At 44.2% G+C, this 17,489-nt stretch overlaps 1 protein-coding gene across 4 annotated transcripts in view; it reads left to right on the plus strand.

Annotated features, from left to right (window-relative positions):
- The first annotated feature begins 4,766 nt into the window (after nucleotides 1-4,766).
- MGAT4A (alpha-1,3-mannosyl-glycoprotein 4-beta-N-acetylglucosaminyltransferase A) overlaps nucleotides 4,767-17,489 on the plus strand; it is a 160,927-nt gene continuing 148,204 nt past the window's right edge. For 3 of the 4 annotated variants that reach the window (XM_073352542.1, XM_073352558.1, XM_073352568.1), the window contains exons 1-2: nucleotides 4,980-5,515; nucleotides 9,599-9,916. In XM_073352542.1, coding sequence (XP_073208643.1) covers nucleotides 9,826-9,916 — 91 coding nt within the window. In that variant the 5' untranslated portion in view covers nucleotides 4,980-5,515; nucleotides 9,599-9,825. Of the gene's footprint in view, nucleotides 4,929-4,979; nucleotides 5,516-9,598; nucleotides 9,917-17,489 lie in introns of those variants that run through there. The other variant, XM_073352549.1, reaches the window with a different exon arrangement.

Below are 17,489 nucleotides of genomic sequence, written 5' to 3' on the forward strand. Positions count from 1 at the left end.
GATCCTTGAAACACATGCAGCTGGTGGAGGAAAAAAAAAGGGACAGTGGTATTTAAAAAGACACACTTTATAGAACAATGGGTACACTCTTTCACAGTAAACCTTGCCATTAACATTACATACATAGCACATGTGCTTTCGTTCCAAGGTCGCATTTTGCCTCCCCCCACCGTGTGGCTAGCCCCACCCCCTCCCCATGGCTAACAGCAGGGAACATTTCTGTTCAGCTACAGGCAAACAGCCTAGCAGGAATGGGCACCTCTGAATGTCCCCTTAAGAAAAGCACCCTATTTCAACCAGGTGACCATGAATGATATCGTTCTCCTGAGGATAACACAGAGAGATAAAGAATGGATGTTGTTTGAACGCCAGCAAACATACACTGCAATGCTTTGTTCTACAATGATTCCCGAGTATGTGCTACTGGTCTCGTGTGGTAAAGTGTCCTACCATGGTGGACGGAATAAGTCTGCCCTCCCCAGAAACCTTTTGCAAAGGCTTTGGGAGTACATCCAGGAGAGCCGCGAATGCCAGGGCAAATTAATCATTAAACATGCTCGCTTTTAAACCATGTATAGTATTTTAAAAGGTACACTCACCAGAGGTCCCTTCTTCTCCTGGCAGGTCCGGGAGGCAGCCTTGGGTGGGTTCGGGGGGTACTGGCTCCAGGTCCAGGGTGAGAAACAGTTCCTTGCTGTCGGGAAAAAGCGGTTTCTACGCTTGCTTGCTGTGAGCTATCTACAACCTCCTCCTCCTCATCTTCCTCGTCCCCAAAACCTGCTTCCGTGTTGCCTCCATCTCCATTGAAGGAGTCAAACAACACTGCTGGGGTAGCCTAAAATGGCATGCAGCTCATCATAGAAGCGGCATGTTTTGGGCTCTGACCCGGAGTGGGCATTTGCCTCTCTGGTTTTCTGGTAGGCTTGCCCCAGCTCCTTAAATTTCACGCGGCACTGCTTCGGGTCCCTGTTATGGCCTCTGTCCTTCATGCCCTGGGAGATTTTGACAAATGTTTTGGCATTTCAAAAACTGGAACGTAGTTCTAATAGCATGGATTCCTCTCCCCGTACAGCGATCAGATCCCGTACCTCCCGTTCGGTCCATGCTGGAGCTCTTTTGCGATTATGGGACTCCGTCATGGTCACCTCTGCTGATGAGCTCTGCATGGTCACCTGCAGCTTGCCACACTGGCCAAACAGGAAATTGAAATTCAAAAGTTTGCGGGCCTTTTCCTGTCTACCTGGCCAGTGCATCTGAATTGAGAGTGCTGTCCAGAGCGGTCACAATGGAGCACTCTGGGATAGCTCCCGGAGGCCAATACCGTCTAATTGCGTCCACAGTACCCCAAATTCAACCCAGCAAGGCCGATTTTAGTGCTAATCCCCTTGTCGGGGGTGGAGTAAGGAAATCGATTTTAAGAAGCCTTTAAGTCGAAAAAAGGGCTTCGTCTTGTGGACGGGTGCAGGGTTAAATCGATTTAACGCTGCTAAATTTGACCTCAACTCCTAGTGTAGACCAAGGCTTCTTCATTTTATAGTGATTTCTCTTCAAGCTCTGATTTTAAAAATGAACCTGTTTTACTGGAAGAGTGAATTTATTTCAATTACATTTTCAAATTAAAACATTGTAGACCTATGAACTATATTTCAAAACTTCAGTTGCTTATAGGAGAATACATAGGACTATCAAGAAGAAAGAAAAGATTTGTTGAGGAATTACAGGTGTGAGACACTGTTCAGTTTCCAAGTGTACTGCCACTCTTACCAGAAACAATTACTATTACAAAGCTTCTGTCAAAAAGCCCGAATTTCTTTTATTTTAGATCCACCTGCACAACTGTCCTGAGCTGTGCAATTTTCTACTTTTCAAACGGTAAAACAGGCCTGTAGATGTTTGCTTACTGTTGGATTGTGGCAGGTTGATGGTTGGTGTCCTTACTCTGAATTTTTTCTGTTCTCTATTTTGCCTTTCTTCTCATGCAACTAACCCAAGGGGGAAAAGCTGGATATTGTGGAAAGCTCTATTTTTAGTTACTCTATTTAGGGTGGAAGTTTATAGTTAAAGAGAGAATGTCGAAGTGTACCTATAGTGGCATAGCTATACCAGCAAACCTTCCTAATGAAATTTGGCCTTACTGAATGAAGACAAAGTGTCCTTATGAAACAATTGCCATGTAAAATGGCTTTTAATACAGTTTATACTGGTTTCCTGAGTGAAATAAGCTACACTGGAAAAATCTCTTTTATGTGAGTATACCTGCACCTACACTAAAGCTTTTGCCAGAATAGAAATGTTGTAAAGAAAATCACACCCCTAACTGACATTACTAAACTAGCTAAAGTTTCTAGCACTGACCTGGCCTAAGCTGGACAGACGACAAGAGACTATTACACAAAAGAGTTACTGTGTGACACTTGGAGAGGGAAAAGGATTGGATATTGTTAACTAGAACCATATGGCAGGCTTACAGTCATAAGTCTGGAGGGTTGCTATCCATGCTAATTTTGATGATGCTGTTTGATTTTGATGATAGCATACAAGCATGCTTTCACAGTCTGCAAATCTTTTGGGACAGGTGCAATGAAACAATGGCAGGCTGATATCTGATGATTGAGTTAAAGGATAAAAAATGTGACAGTCAGACATACTGAGTAAATTACCATGGACCTTATTCAGCTTGTTGTAAAACACAGTATTTTGATACTGGGGAGGAACAGAGATAGCTGTCAACTGTGCTTAGTTAATTTTCATTACTTCAAAGCTGTATCTACATTTTAGGTTTTTGTGTAACAGTATGTATGTATAATAGGTTGGCAGTGTTTGTCCGAAACATCTCACACTTGTAGCAGGTTTGATTTTACTGGGAAAGGGTTAAGTGGATTGTAGCATCTCCTGCACGTACGGAAGGTGGAAGTGGCTCTTTGAGAATAAAGGATCTTGGGTGTGGGGCGAGGACTCCTGAGGAACCACCAAATGCAATTGAGGTTTGTGCTCATCTGGGTATTACCTGACTATTGGAGTGTGTTTGTAAAGTATCTGAAGGTAGAGCTGCTGCCAGCAGCAGCACTGAAGTAAGGATGGCATGGTATGGTATTGCCACCCTTACTTCTGCACTGCCTTCAGGGTTGGGTGCCCAGCCAACACTCTCCAGCTCTGAAGGCAGCACAGAAGTAAGGGTGGCAATACTGTGACCCCCTAGAATAACCTTGTGACCCCCCTGCAACTCCCTTTTAGGTCAGGACCCCCAATTTGAGAAACACTGGTCTCCCCCCTGTGAAATCTGTATTGTATGGGGTAAAAGCACACGAAAGACCAGATTTCACCGTCTGTGATGCATTTTTCATGGCCGCGAATTTGGTAGGGCCCTACTTATGCCAGCACAGTTGGGGGCAAGATGACAACTTTCACACAGTGCTGCAGTTACGTGTTATGGACTAGTACAACAAAAGGCTCTCAGACATTGATTTGCTGATTTTCTGGTATCCATAATGTGAAGCCATACTGTACGTAACTAGTATCTTCATGTTGTGTATAGAGTATTCCCCTTCCTATCTCGGAATAAACTGTAGTGGTATAACCACTTTTGTACTAGTGTAATGGTACTCACAATAGAGGTGTTATACCACTCTAACTATAATGATACAATTAGAGTGATAGAACTTTTGGGGGACCCGGTATAAAGTGACAGAACTTTTATGTGCAGACAAGGCCTTAGCCTGCTCTTCCCTGTCTCTTAGCCTATGTTTGATTTCAAAAATCCCTCTCTAACAATAGGAATGATGCAGGGGCTATAGGGCCTACATACTTATGGTTACCATAGGTCTGGATTTCCTGGACATAGCCTCTTTTATGAGCTTCTTTTCTCTGTCCAGGTAAATTTTTGAAATAACAAGAAATGTCCCAGGTTTTTGCAGAGCAGACAAGCTGCAGCTCAGAAAGAGCCCGCATTGATGCACTTCCCCATGGGTCCCTCCCCTGCAAGCCACAACTGCTGGATCCTACCAACCCACACCACAGCTCCTTGCACGGGGGAGCACGGGCCCTACAGGGAGGCACTGTCTGAAGGCTGTTGCTACATCCTGGGCTTGCCCTAGCTACCCTACCACTGTGATAGGGAGTGACACTGCCCCCCCCCAGCAGTGCCCTCTTTTGGGGAACCTGAAATACTCTCACGCTATACACTAGTGTGAAGCAACAGTGTTGTTCTTTAGCTCAAGTGGGGGAGGTTTTTCTGGTTTTGGGAGCTGAAAAGAACCCAGTTCTGTAGAGACAGCAACCCCCCCCCCTTTTTTTAAACGTCTCTTGAGATCCGCAATATCTGATTGCAAGAGCAGACAGGGCCCCAGTTAGCCCAGGAGGGACACCCCCACAGAGCGCCAGGCATCTGTGTGAGCACCACCCAAGAGCGAGCCTCGTCACGCCCGCCCGCACACGAACGAGAGACGCCCTGAGGCTGCCACAAGTGGAGAGAGCCCGCTGTGAACAGAGCCGGAATTGGACGGCAGTTGGGGGGCAGCTGTACCCTGTTAGAGGCGGCGCACGGACCCCACCCACCTGCACGATAGTCCCCCCCACCCCCCAGACACTGCACCACACCAGCTCAGGCGCACGAGAGATATTTATAGCTCCAGAAGCGAGATTGACAGGAGCCTGAGCCAATGAGAGGGCGCCTCTCGGCAAGTTGGCGGTTGGCCTGCCGCGGCGGACCATTTGGCCAATGGGCAGCCAGGCGAGCTGCAGTGGGCGGGCTCTTCGAGTAGCTGGCGGATGGAGCGGCCGCCGCTCGACAGGGTGGGCGGGGGCGGTGCGGGCTGAGGAGCTCGCGGGCCTTTAGGCGCCGCCTCAGCCCCTGTCGGCGAGGAAGCGCGAGCAGCGGCGGCGGCTCCCCCCCCCCCCCGCCCCCGAGAGCCCAGGTGGCCCGGACCCAGGTGAGCGTGGCGGCCGGGACACGCCCCCTCCTCAGCCCGGGGCCTGGCGGAGGGCAGGTGGGGGCCGCGCTGCGGGGGCTCCGGGCTGGTACCCCTAGGCTGAGCCGCCGGCGGACCCAGCCCATCCCGTGCCGTTGCCTCGGGGGCTGGGACCCCCCCTCCTCGGCTGTCCCTCGAGCGCCCGTCCGGCCTCAGGGGCCGCGCCCCGCTGCGTGTTGGGGGGGTCCCAAGCCGGGTCTCCCCGGCCAGTGCCCCAGCCCGGCTCCCCCGCCCCGGCGGTGGGGGGAAATGCTGGGCGCCCCGGAGCAGGGACCGCATCCTTCGAGGCTCCTCCCCGCGGGGGCTGCCCCTCCCCGCGGACCGAGGCGACCGTTATTTATCGCCGCTGCCGAAGCTGCCCGGTCGGCACCCGCGCAGCCCGGGACGCGTGGGGGCGGTTGGCCGGTCCGCGAGCTCCGCTTCTCCCCCCGGCGCTGTGGGACACCAGGGTAAAGGGATGTAGCTGTAAAGAAAACTAAGGGGTGATGGTGAGAGAGAGAAGCTACATCAGTAAACGGATGCGAGCAAGACCGTTGAAGGGAGCAAGGGTAAAAATCCAGCCTTAATTTGTCTTGTGTTCTAGGAATTAGACACGGTGGTTGGTCCTGCCAAGCCTGTGTGCTGCAAAACCCCAGCACAACAGGGTGGTCTGGCCTTTGATCATCCCTGAATTGCTTTTCGTTTTTGCTAAGGTTGTTATGATGGTTACATTATTTATCAGTCTTGAGCACTCTACTAATGCTCAGTGATAAAAGTATTTATATTATTGAGCGTGGTACACGTGAGACTTCCTTCAGAGTGACTTACAGATTTTACCTTGGATCCTCACAGCCATCCGGTACTAGTGCCCTCATTTTTACAGAGGAGGAGGAAACTGTAGCAACGAGGTTTCCTGCTTGTAAGCAACAGTGATAGCCAGTGTCAACTGAGATAAGGACTAATTCGGTTTTCGTTCCCAGTCCTGTGCTTACACTCATTCTCCCAACCCTAAATACAGTAAAATGTTCTAATGAAAGGAAAGGTTTAAAAATGGCTGTAATGAGAATGTACCCATTTATTTTTCTCTTTATAAGTTTTCTTTTTGTATATTATACAAAAGAGCTTTTTAAGGTTTTGTTGTTGGGTATTTTGCTATTGTGAATTTCATTTTCTAGGCATTTGTGCTCCAATATGTGTTAAGGTTTCCTCAGAACCACAAGGTACTTTAGGTCCTGATCCTACAGAGACTTATGCATAGTTGGACTGCAGGTTTGGGGCCTTAACGCATATCAGGTTTTGGCACACATTTGAAACTACCTCATGTCTATAGACCAGAAGTCTGGAAGCATATAGACATTAGCCAATTGTTTGATTCAGTAAGCTAGGGAGCACCTCCTGAGAGATGTTGAGGGCTCTCAACTGCCATTGCCTTAAGCATCTTGCAAGGTCAGGCCTTTAGTCACATCGTCCATAGTGGGGAAGCCTAGGCCATCTCTATACTGGAGAAGTTTTACAAGTTTAACTAAATACATCTAGATAAATTGGTAGAAACCATATAATTATACTTCAACTGGCTGACCCCTCATTTAGATCAGCTTAGTTTGCTAAATTACTTTATGATAATCAGTAATTTAAGCAAATGGAATAGATGTTTGAGGGTTAAATGGTTTAAGTACATCAACATTGGAGCATGCACTGGGTTAACTAGATCAATTTAAAATTTTAGTTAAATTGGTGCAACCTTTCTAGTATTGATAAGGTCTTAGAATGTGTAGTCTCTGATGCAATGTAGTTCAGTTACGCCTTGCTTAACATTGTAGTTATGTTTCTGAAAAATGCTGCTTTAAGTGAAACAATGTTAAGCGAATCCAATTTCCCCATAGGAATTAATGTAAATGGGATAGTTAGGTTCCAGGGGAATTTTTTTCACCAGACAAAAGACTTTTATTTATTTATTTTATATATATATATAGTATAAGTTTTTTAAACAAACAGTTTAATACTGTACATAGCAATGAGGATTGTGAAGCTTGGTTGAGGTGGTGGAGTCAGAGGGTGGGATATTTCCTAGGGAATGTTTTACTGCTAAATGATGAACTAGCAGCAGTCAGCTGACCCCCCAAGGGTTAACAAGTTGTTAATGTAGCCTCACACTCTACAAGGCAGCACAAATGGAGGGAGGAGACACACATGCACTGTGTGAGGGAGAGAGATGCGCATTGCCCCTTTAAGTACACTGACCCCATTATAAGTACACTGCCCTTTTATGTAGATCAGTAGGTTGAGATAGCAGCTGCTGCCAGCAAGCTCCCTCCGTCTTGAACCCTGTTGTGTCTCTCCTCCCCCTCCCCCCGCGCTCTGTGGAGATGGGGTACTTGAGTAGGGGGCACCCTGACATTAGCACTCCTCTTTCCCCCCTGCTGTGCACAGCAAGCAGGAGGCTCCTGGAAGCAGCTCCAAGGCAGAGGGCAGGAGCAGCACACGGCAGTGGGGGGAGGGACACCTGAACTGCCTGGCAATTGACAGCCTGCTGGGTGGCTGCCACACAGGGAACTTGGGGGGCTGCCGGTCCACCCTGGTTCCAAGCCCTCACCACCTAGCTCCAACAGGCTGCTCTTTCTGCAAGCAGTGGACAAAGCAGGCGGCTGCCAAACAATGTTATAAGGGAGCATTGTGCAACTTTAAACGAGCGTGTTCTCTAATAGATCAGTGAGGTGACAACGTTAAGTGAGGAGTTACTGTACCCCTAAATAATAACTAGGTTATGGGTGGAAAAATGTGGGGCCTGGGGGAGAGAAGAATAGCATAAGAGCAAAACCAACTATCCACAATACTACTTACTTCATTTGGAAACATCTAGTTTTGCACATATTACTGTGGCTTGTACTTTCTTCCTTCCCCTTTCTGCTGCTGTTTGAGACATTCATATATCATTCCTTGTCTTATAAAAACTCTTTCGGCAATGACTGTCATCTTATGTGTTTGCAAAGAACAGTGGGATCCCAGTTTTGATTGGGACCTCTAGATGTTATTGCAGAACATCATAATAGCTCTCTAAAATCAACATAATGCTGTTACTGTCAGCATTGTTGACATCATTAACCTCCTAGTCAATTAGGCCTGTCATCTGAGAGTCATTTTAGGTTCCTCCCTCTTTCCAATCCTACACATCTAGGCCATATAAAAATCTCACTACTTTTTTCCCTTAACACTTCCAAGATCTTTTCTCTCTGTCCACACTACTTTAACTCTCATTTAGGCCTTCATCTTCTGACTTAACTACTGCAACCTACTCTCTGGCCTTCCTTATGTCCATCTCATCTCCCTTAGAACATTCAAAATGAGGGTGATAAATAATTTTTCCTGAGCTATAATTCAAACAGTGTCAGTCCTCTCTCTGAATCTCCCTACTGGTTTTTTTCTCTCTCTCTCTCTCCCTTCACATCAAATTCAATCTTCTTGTCTACCTTAAAAGTCCTTCACAACTCTGTCCTTCCTATTTATCTATTCTTATATGGCATTGTCCCAAGTGCTCTCTCAATGTCCGCCTTTATCGCATATTTGTCCACTTCTCCCACAAGTACCTTCTTGATGCTTCTTACATGTGGAATGCCCTCTGCAAACTAATATGTAAAGCACCTGCCCGACTCTGTTTTTAAATTCCCTCAAGGGTCACTACAGCGATTATACTAATGGTAAATTACCAAGTGAAAAAGATTGGGAAGGCTTCTGATTTAGAAGATATAAAAAAAATATTTATGAAAAGACTTGTAACCTGAAAGTTGTGTGCAGTGGTAGTCTGCGTAATCATGTTCTCCTATAACTGTTACCCCTTTCTATTTGTTTGTGACACACTCTTGGTGCATCTTGTCTTAATTGTAAGCTCTCTACATAAGAGTCGTTCTGTTACTATGTATTTTTATGGCTGTTAACACAATGGGGCCCCAGTTGATTAGAGTCTTAAGGTGCCAGTGTAATAAAAAAAGTTCTTCTTTTGCTCTTAAGTGATGACCTATTTGAATGAGAAATAAATTATCAATTCTGAACTGGAAAACTTAAACCCAAAGAAATTCTCGCCAGCTGAGTAACAAACTTCTGTCAGATGGAATTTGAAATAGAAGATCTGGCAGTATCTTAAAGAACAATATCGGGTACTTAGGCTTCATTTTTATGCCATTTCATAATTATGTAGTCTGGTATGAGGAAAGTCCTCCAGATTTCTCTGGTACTTTAAAAAAAAAAAAAAAAAAAAAAATCCCAGAAACCAGACATTGGCCTGTTTTGGGACGTTTGATCTGCTCAGGTAGTGCAAAAAGGCTGAATACTTAGAATTTTCCAGTAAATTGAGCTATTGACTGGGCAGTACTAGCATAGCTAGCTCTTGCACTACACCCTGGTATGAAGGGTAGTGGTGGGGAGACAGGTAGGGGCATGGGCAGAGTGTAGTATTCTCAGATGATTCCTTGTGGACTGCTGCCAGCTGGTGTAGGTTGAAGGAGCTCTGAGGCTTTGGTGTAACCCATGCTAGAGCTAAAGCTGTGGTTAAAAGAAAGTTGGAGGCTGCTGGACCACTCACTCTCCTGCACTACACAGACTGCTTATGATATATTTTTGTGCCTCTAACTGATCAATTGTGTTCCCTTTGTAAACAGGAGTAGAAGCATAAAGAAGTTTGCTTTATGAAGGCTAATGAGTGACTCAAGTAACAGTTTGAAGCGGCATAACTGCTGGACTGGTTTTACAGAGCTTTTGGAACGAGAGATCTACATCTCTCATTCTTGTTGGTCAAGTGACGCTAATGGTGGAATAAACTGACTTCAGTACAACTGATCAATCCAAATCGCAAGTACCGTATAAACAAGTGTGATGTTGAAATGAGATGAGGCTCCGAAATGGAACTGTGGCCACTGTGTTAGTTTTCATCACTTTTCTCAGTTTGTCCTGGTACACTGCATGGCAAAATGGTAAAGGTAAGACAAATATTTTCTGAAAAGAAACTGAACTCTAGCTATGTGTGAAGGAGAAGTGAATGATGCAACATATGCTGGTTTTTTTAAAATACTTTTCTTAATGCTAGTAGGCTGTAAACTGAATGTTGACTACTTCTGCTCAAGAGTATTACCTTGATGAGTAATGTGCATCTGTTTTTGCAGTCAGAAAATCAACCTGGAGGGATGCCTATTGTGTTTGTTTGAAAACATATTTCTGTGGAGATAAACAAAAGACTTTTTTTTCCCCGTAATGGAAAAGGGCTATGTTAGGCAGTATCTCCATTGCACACTTGCAGGAGAAACAGATGGTCTTCTTTAATTTTTCCTGTGACAGTTGCCCAGTGGGCCAGGCTGGAGAATATAAACATTACTTTTTGGTGCCACTTTCTATTTTTTCCTATTGATTTGGTGATTGAAACGGCAAACTGCAACTCAACATCTTTTGAGAGATTTTTCTCCCTTCTGACTTGCCCTTTGGGGGAAATGTAAAGTATTTCCAGTTTGACCTGTTTATATTAAATATTCCTTTTCTAGTAATTTAAATAAGGAATTAGTGAATTCTATATATTAGATTTTTACAAAACTGATATGTATGTTTGAGGATTGTATTACCGTTATCTCAAGTCACTTCAAAATGATGAATATGCTCTAACTGTCCCTGCTAAGACAGACTTTCTCAGTGTGGGATGTGAGCACATCAAACTTTCTGGTGGAGCAGGGGGTTGGTGGCGACACAGTGAGTCTCAGAGAAAAGTGCCATGGGGTGGGCAATTACCAGATCACAATGCCTCTCTCTCAGATTTTGGGAAGGGACAGCCAGGTTACATTTGAGTGAGTGGCATTGTGACTTGGCACTTATTACTTTTGCCATCCTTCCAGCGCCCCTTATCTGACCCTTTCTAAACAGGTAGGGATGTTTTTATAGCACCATTTGACTTGCATTTTCAGTAATTTGCCTAGTAGTCCATGAGCATACATGTGGAACACTAGGTGGCAGTCTACTCTCATTGTAAGGATGGGTGGGGGATCCAAGTTTTTAAAAATAAAATAAACTTAAAAAATACTAAGGTGGGGCATGGTTTAAAAAAAAAAAAAGGCTGGGAACCCCTATGCTAAGAGAGTGCTGTTTTGGGGGTCTGATCCTGCACCACTGAAGCATTGACTTACCGGAAAGCAAGCCAAGACTTGCCAGGAATCCCATCTGTTACAGAGAGAGCCAACCTAGAGTCTTTCTTTAAAAAAATCTGTGGGAAGAAAGAGAAACAAAGCCTTTGGGAAGAAACATACGGGCTGTGTTGCAGGTTGGCTAATTTGTCTTCATTGGGCATTTGTAGGAGAAACAGATGCTGTATCCTTTAATCTGTTTTGTAACAGTTGGTCAATGGGCTTGGCTGCTGAACATAAACATCAATGAAACGGCTGGATTCTTGAGGTCATGATACTGTAAATTTGTTTTAATTGGGCAATAGAAATCTAAATTTGACAAACAATGAAAACAGAAGGATATTAATACTGTACCAGAAATGCTGAATTTTGCATCTTGGCTTTAAAATACACGTACCCTTTCTAATAAAAGTTTCATGCTATATAACTTGGACAAAGATATTGCAATATGCTGTTCCTGCAAATTCTGATGACAATGTCTTTGTTTATAAATACCTTGATACATATCTGTGGACTTCTAGCCAGGGTAGATTTGATTTAAATCACTAGTCAGGAAGATTTGATTTAATCATGGATTTCTACTTAAAAGTGCATTCTTGTTGGTTGTTATAACCTTAATACATATTCTTTGCAACTCAGAGAGAGACATAGGTTTCATTTTTAGAAGGTACACGATATACGTTTTTAAAGTGATTTATTTTGAAAACTTTTCAGATTCATTTTACAGCTATATCAGAACATGAATGATTGTTTGGTTATTTCATTTACTAAAGGTAATTGAAGCAGATATTTATGAAGTCGTTGGGAGGTGAACTATCTCCAATTCAACAGGTTAATCAATAATATTTGGAGGATTTTCTTGCCATGCTGTATTAGGAGGAGAACATCACCAGACAGACATTTAAATTGTTGTATTTAACTAAAACAACAACAACATTATGTATTCTGGATTTTTTTTCTTCAACAGCAAACATATAATATTATAACAAAACAAGCATATGAATTTTTGAATTTAGCTAAACATTCAAGTTTTTTAAAATCAGGTTTGTTTTTGTTAATATTGTGTTAAACTAAAATAGTTAAATGAAATATTTTTAAAAAATTAAGTCAACTGTGTCAGCCAGGTCAACATGAGAAACTTTAAAATATTGGCTTCTGCAGCTAACTCGGTTGTCTTCACCTTCAATTTTCCTGTTTGTTCATAATCTGGAAAAGAAAAACAAGCTTTCCTCCTTTTTCAGGTCCCAAACGATTTCTCAATTTGGAATGAATTAATCCAAAGAAAGAAAATATTCTTTCTACACCGGCAGAAGAAGCTACTGCTGTTAAGAGAGAGATTATCACTTCAGCAGTCTCTGAATCCAAGTACTAAAGTGACTTCCACCAGTTCACTGGTGTAACTTTCTTTAAAACATCCTCAGCAAACCTGTTTCTTGAATGGTTCACCCCTAACTCTGAAGTTTATTATAGTTGGCATTATGGAAGGATGATTGCTGGATGTCCATGTCATAGCCAGCTCCTCTTCTTCATCAGTTAAGGTTTGATCCTGCTACCAAGTATTGCGAATATTTGCAAGAAAATGAGCTGGAAAAAGCTTGTAATTTAACTCTGTCATTGCATATTTCTCTCTTTAAGATCTCACTCAGTTCCTTCCAAATTTCAACAGCGTCAGCAATAAAACAGCTATTTCCCTGCATTTTGTTCAAGGTTACAGAAATAGGCTTCAAGGTACTCAGCATGTGTTCAACATTTCTCTTAAGCCCAATGTTGAGAACTTTGGCTGTGCCATCTCTTTTTTCACGATTTTGTTCACAAACTATCGTCAGATTTGGCCAGTTCTTGATACAGTACTCAAAACAGTCCACTACTGAGTTCCATTGCATGTCTTGAGGGAGAGTTGGCTTCATTCTTCCCGCTTTTTTCAGAGCAGCTGCTGCAAAGTGGTTCTTGCGGAAGTATTTTGGAGTTTCAACAATATTAGCGTTTATTTCTGGAACACTGAAGTCTTTGGCTAGGAGGTGCATCAAATGAGCACTGGAACTGTACATTAACTTGGGACTCTCTTCTAAATAAATTCTTCTCATCTTGGATACATTTGCAGCATTATCTATGACCAAGCTGCGTATTAGACATTTGAATTTTTTTTCCACAGTTTGTTATAGTTTTTACTGCTGCTACTTGTAAGCATTCTGCTCTGTGTGCATTTCCTGATATATCAATTGTTTCTGTAAGGAAGACATTCCCTTCTTCTGTTGTCACACAAGCACATACAACAGGATCATTGTGGACATTGCTCCACTCATCAAGTCTCAGGTTAACAATTTCACCCTTTAGACTTTTTGCACGCTGCTCAATTTCTTTGTCATATACTTTGTCCAGCAATTTGCCTGAGACATCTGCTCTGTTGGGGGGACTGTATCCTGGTCTTAGTCACTGAACCATGTTAATGATGTGTGGGTTATCAATCACACTGAAAGAAGAGTTTGTTGCGTAAACAAACCGGGCACTTTTTCATCAATTACACCTACACTTTGGTTTTCCTATAAGAAAAATAGTTTTGTTTACTATTCCAAAGATTTTTTTTATTACTATGTGCTTCAACTAAAAAACTCTTGTCTCTAATTTCAGATGTCTTTTGTAATTTTAAGGAACTCATTGGGTAGACAATGGGGGGGAAAAACAAATTTATTAATCACCTTTTATTATTTTCATTGGTTAGTTACAGTCTGTACAGTTACAGTATTACAGTATTAGATACACACATTAGGTAATAACCTAATGTAAGGTTTTATTCTGTTGGTGCTAGCGAGTCATTCAAGAGTTTGAACAGTAGACTGCAATTCAGTGGAAATGGTGGTTGGGATGTTGGAATGCATTCACAAAAGGATGAGTGCATTACTTAGCCACAAATTTCTAGTGTTACTTTAGACAAATCACTTCTTGACCTCCCTTGGCCTCAAGTGGCTTGAAGCTTAATTAACGTTTTGTAAAATGTTCTGATATTTTTGAAAGAAAGGTGGTATTACTATATGACCAGTCTTGCTGACTAGGAATTTGGGGCCACTCACAAACATTTAAGTTTTCAGTTAATATCTTAATGCAAGTACATCGTTTTGTATGTCCAAAGTCACAGAACATATTGGTCAATCTTATTCAGAGGGGAAACATGAGTGTCACAGATGGTGCCTTCTAGACAAAACTATAACAAGTGATCAGAGTTTCCTCTTGAAAGTAATTAAATTTTACACTCAGCAAATATTCATCTTTTTGTAAATTTCTCAGGACAAAAGTGGTTCCTCTGGTCCCTCTATTACTAAATGTAAAAGAGTAATGTGTTATCCTGGGTAATTTTTATATCTAACATTTAAATTATAGTAGCACACAGGTTCAGGATCAGGCACAAAGATGGCTTTTGCCCTAAATCCCATATAAACTGTGAATAATCAGGCATAATTTAAGGGGGATAAAAAGATAGCTTTGAGTGCTGGTAAAAGTAATAAATGTATGGGCTAAATTAAACACAACAGAGGTGTAAGAATAGGAACAGGAACACTACGTACACTTACTGCAGAGGAAAACACTTTCATAGAAAGAATCTGTGGGGAAAAAATAACTGCTTGTTGGTTCTCCTCTGAAACAAAATAGTATAGTGAATAGACTTGTTCAGTCTACTTTGAAGTTCTTCGCTGTTATGACCACAAAGGCCATCTGGACACTAACCATCTCCTTCCAGGCTGGTTTGCATAGCTGTCCTGCATCTTGGAAATAAATTACCTTCTGGTAGTATCACAGGAAGATTTGTACAACTTTGATTTCACACTTACTTTCCAAAATTCTTAATAGGCAGTCCAAGTCCCTTTCCTCATAAGATCCTACCACAGCACAGTTTGGAAGCTTGGAATGTTCCAAATGAATATAATCAGATAGTTATCTTTTACAAACTGTCTATGGAATGCAAAATCCTGGTGTCTAAGGTAATAGTGTTGTCACTACTTAATATGCCTAGATTAATCAATACTATCATATGTTTGATTTTGGGTTTTCTGAATGAACAGTGTGAGAGATTATTAGAAGTTGAAGGCCATGCCAGAGATCACTGTAGGGTTGCTAGGTATCCAGTTTTCGACTGGAACATCTGGTCGAAAAGGGGTCTGGCAGCGTCCGGTTGGCCTCATTAGGCTCTGGGGGCAGCGGTGCTAAGGCAGGCTCTGTGCCTGGCTTTGGGGAAGCAGCGGTGGCTGCCCTGCCATGTCCCACTCCTAGGCAGAGGGACAGCCTGGGGGGGGGGGGGCGCTCCACGTGCTGCCCCAGCCTGCAGGTGCCACCCCAAGCACTGGCTCCGCAGCTTCCAAGCCTGGGAATCTGGGGTGGGTGTGAAAGTGGGGTGCCGCAGCTGCATCCAGCTTCCTCCATTCCTGGGCAATGCCAGTGTGGCTGCTATTTAAGAGGCCACCTTAAATAGCAGCAGCCTCCCAGAGCCCCCATGAACCACACCAGACAGAGCCACCTGGAGCCAGCACCCCAAACCCCACCTGTGTCCCAAACCTCTGCTCTAGCTTGGATCCTTCTCCTGCACCCGAATGCCCTCCAGGAGCCTGCACCCCAGTGCCACCATCCCCAAGTGGCTGGGGACAGCCAGGCAGTGGAGCCATTGTGCCACCTGGGGAGCAGCATCTGCAGCCGCTCTCTGGCCCATGGGTGCCCATGGGGAGCCCGCAGCTGCTACTGGGTTTTGCGGGACACAAGTGACCTGGGCCTGACACCAGAGTCTCCTGGAGCCTTGAGGGCTGAAGTCAGGTATGGGACTTCAGAGGGAGTTGTGTTTTTGGCAAATTTTGCCTTCAGAGGCACAATTTGGTGCTCCTGTGCACCGCTAGTTGTGTGGCACTTTCTGGGGGGCAGTCAAGTGGTCACTGATCCCCCAGGGCATGTGCTCTGCCGGACGTTGGTTGCTTCATATGTAAAAATCAAAACGTAAATTTCATTTCCTTGTCCCCACAAACTTTTAAGTTCCGGATGCAACATTGTCGTCGGCTCTGCTGATATTTGTGTTGCAATGGCTCTATGGATAGGCTGTCAAAATCTGAGCGATGCCCTCACTAACTTTACTCTGTCGACCTTTTGTAAAGGGACACTATCTGGTTAAAATTCACAGACCTGATTCTTGCATTGTGATTCGGCAGCATTTTACAAATAACTATGCAGTGTACAAGGCAGTGGAGAATCAGGCTACATAGGTATTAAACTAGCTTCTTTACCTATAATACATTCAATTTTTCAATTTGAAAAATGCATTTTTGCCATTAATTCTAATTTGGGTTTTTTTTGCATTTCACTTATCTTAGATCATGAAAATTGAAGTTAGTTGTACTGTCATTTCTAGTTATTTTTAATTTCATTTTCCCTCATTTCTGACCCCAGCCCAGAGCCAGTGTCCCGCCTGCACCCCAAACCCCTTCCCATACCACCTTGCCCCCCAGCCCAGATCCTGCTCCCCCATCCTTAACCTCCTCCCATGCCCCAAGCACCCTCCTGCTCTTCCTAGGAGTTGCCCCAGTTAGTGGCCCTGTTTCCCACAAGTGGCCAGCAGCTGCTTGGGGAGGAAGAGTCAGAGGGAGATGCTCCAAATTTTTGGCTCCCTTCCCTGGTAGTCCCTATCCAGAGGCCTCCACTTTAGCCCCACTGAGCTGTCTGTGCTGCAATTAGATGCCCTGCTGGCCTGGCTCAGCGGACTGGGGCTGTAACATTATTGTGTAGACATTTGGGCTCTCCGAGTCCCTCTCCTGTTGGGAGTCTCTAGCTGAACCTCAAGTTCTGAACAAACACAGCCCCACAGCGAGCCCCAGTCAGTGGACAGGGGGTAGCCAGGTTTAAGTGATGTGTAGATACACCCACCCACACCCTCTCCCAGCAAGTAGGTCACAGCAACTGCTAGTCTAGGTGGCTGTGCAGGCCAGTCCCTACAGGAGGTGCATGTAGGTTAGTGTGGTTTTGGGTGTATCTCTGTCACTTCATCCAGGGTCAGTGCACTGGGGCTGCTCGGGCTTCCGCCAGTGGAATGGCCACTGCAACCCACCCAGTCAGTGGGGCATATCAGGAGCCACCCCAGCAGCCAGATATCGCTGTGCACAAAGCCTTGCACTTGACACTGGTCGGTACCCGCTGGAGTCTGCAAAAAGTAAGTGGGTCATATGGTCTGATGGTGCCAAAACCATGGGCAGTACAAAAGGGGCCTGGCAACAGGGAATGTTCCTGAAACATAAGAGCTACTCCCTGGCTATGGTAATCTCCCTCTCACCCATATACAGACCCTTCATGTTTCAAATAAAGGACAACTTGGAGAGAGTTTATTTTTAAGGGCACCTCCCCAACTTTTTATTTGTGACAC

The sequence above is a fragment of the Lepidochelys kempii genome, chromosome 1 (assembly GCF_965140265.1).
Source record: "Lepidochelys kempii isolate rLepKem1 chromosome 1, rLepKem1.hap2, whole genome shotgun sequence".
NCBI classification, from domain to species: Eukaryota; Metazoa; Chordata; order Testudines; family Cheloniidae; genus Lepidochelys; species Lepidochelys kempii.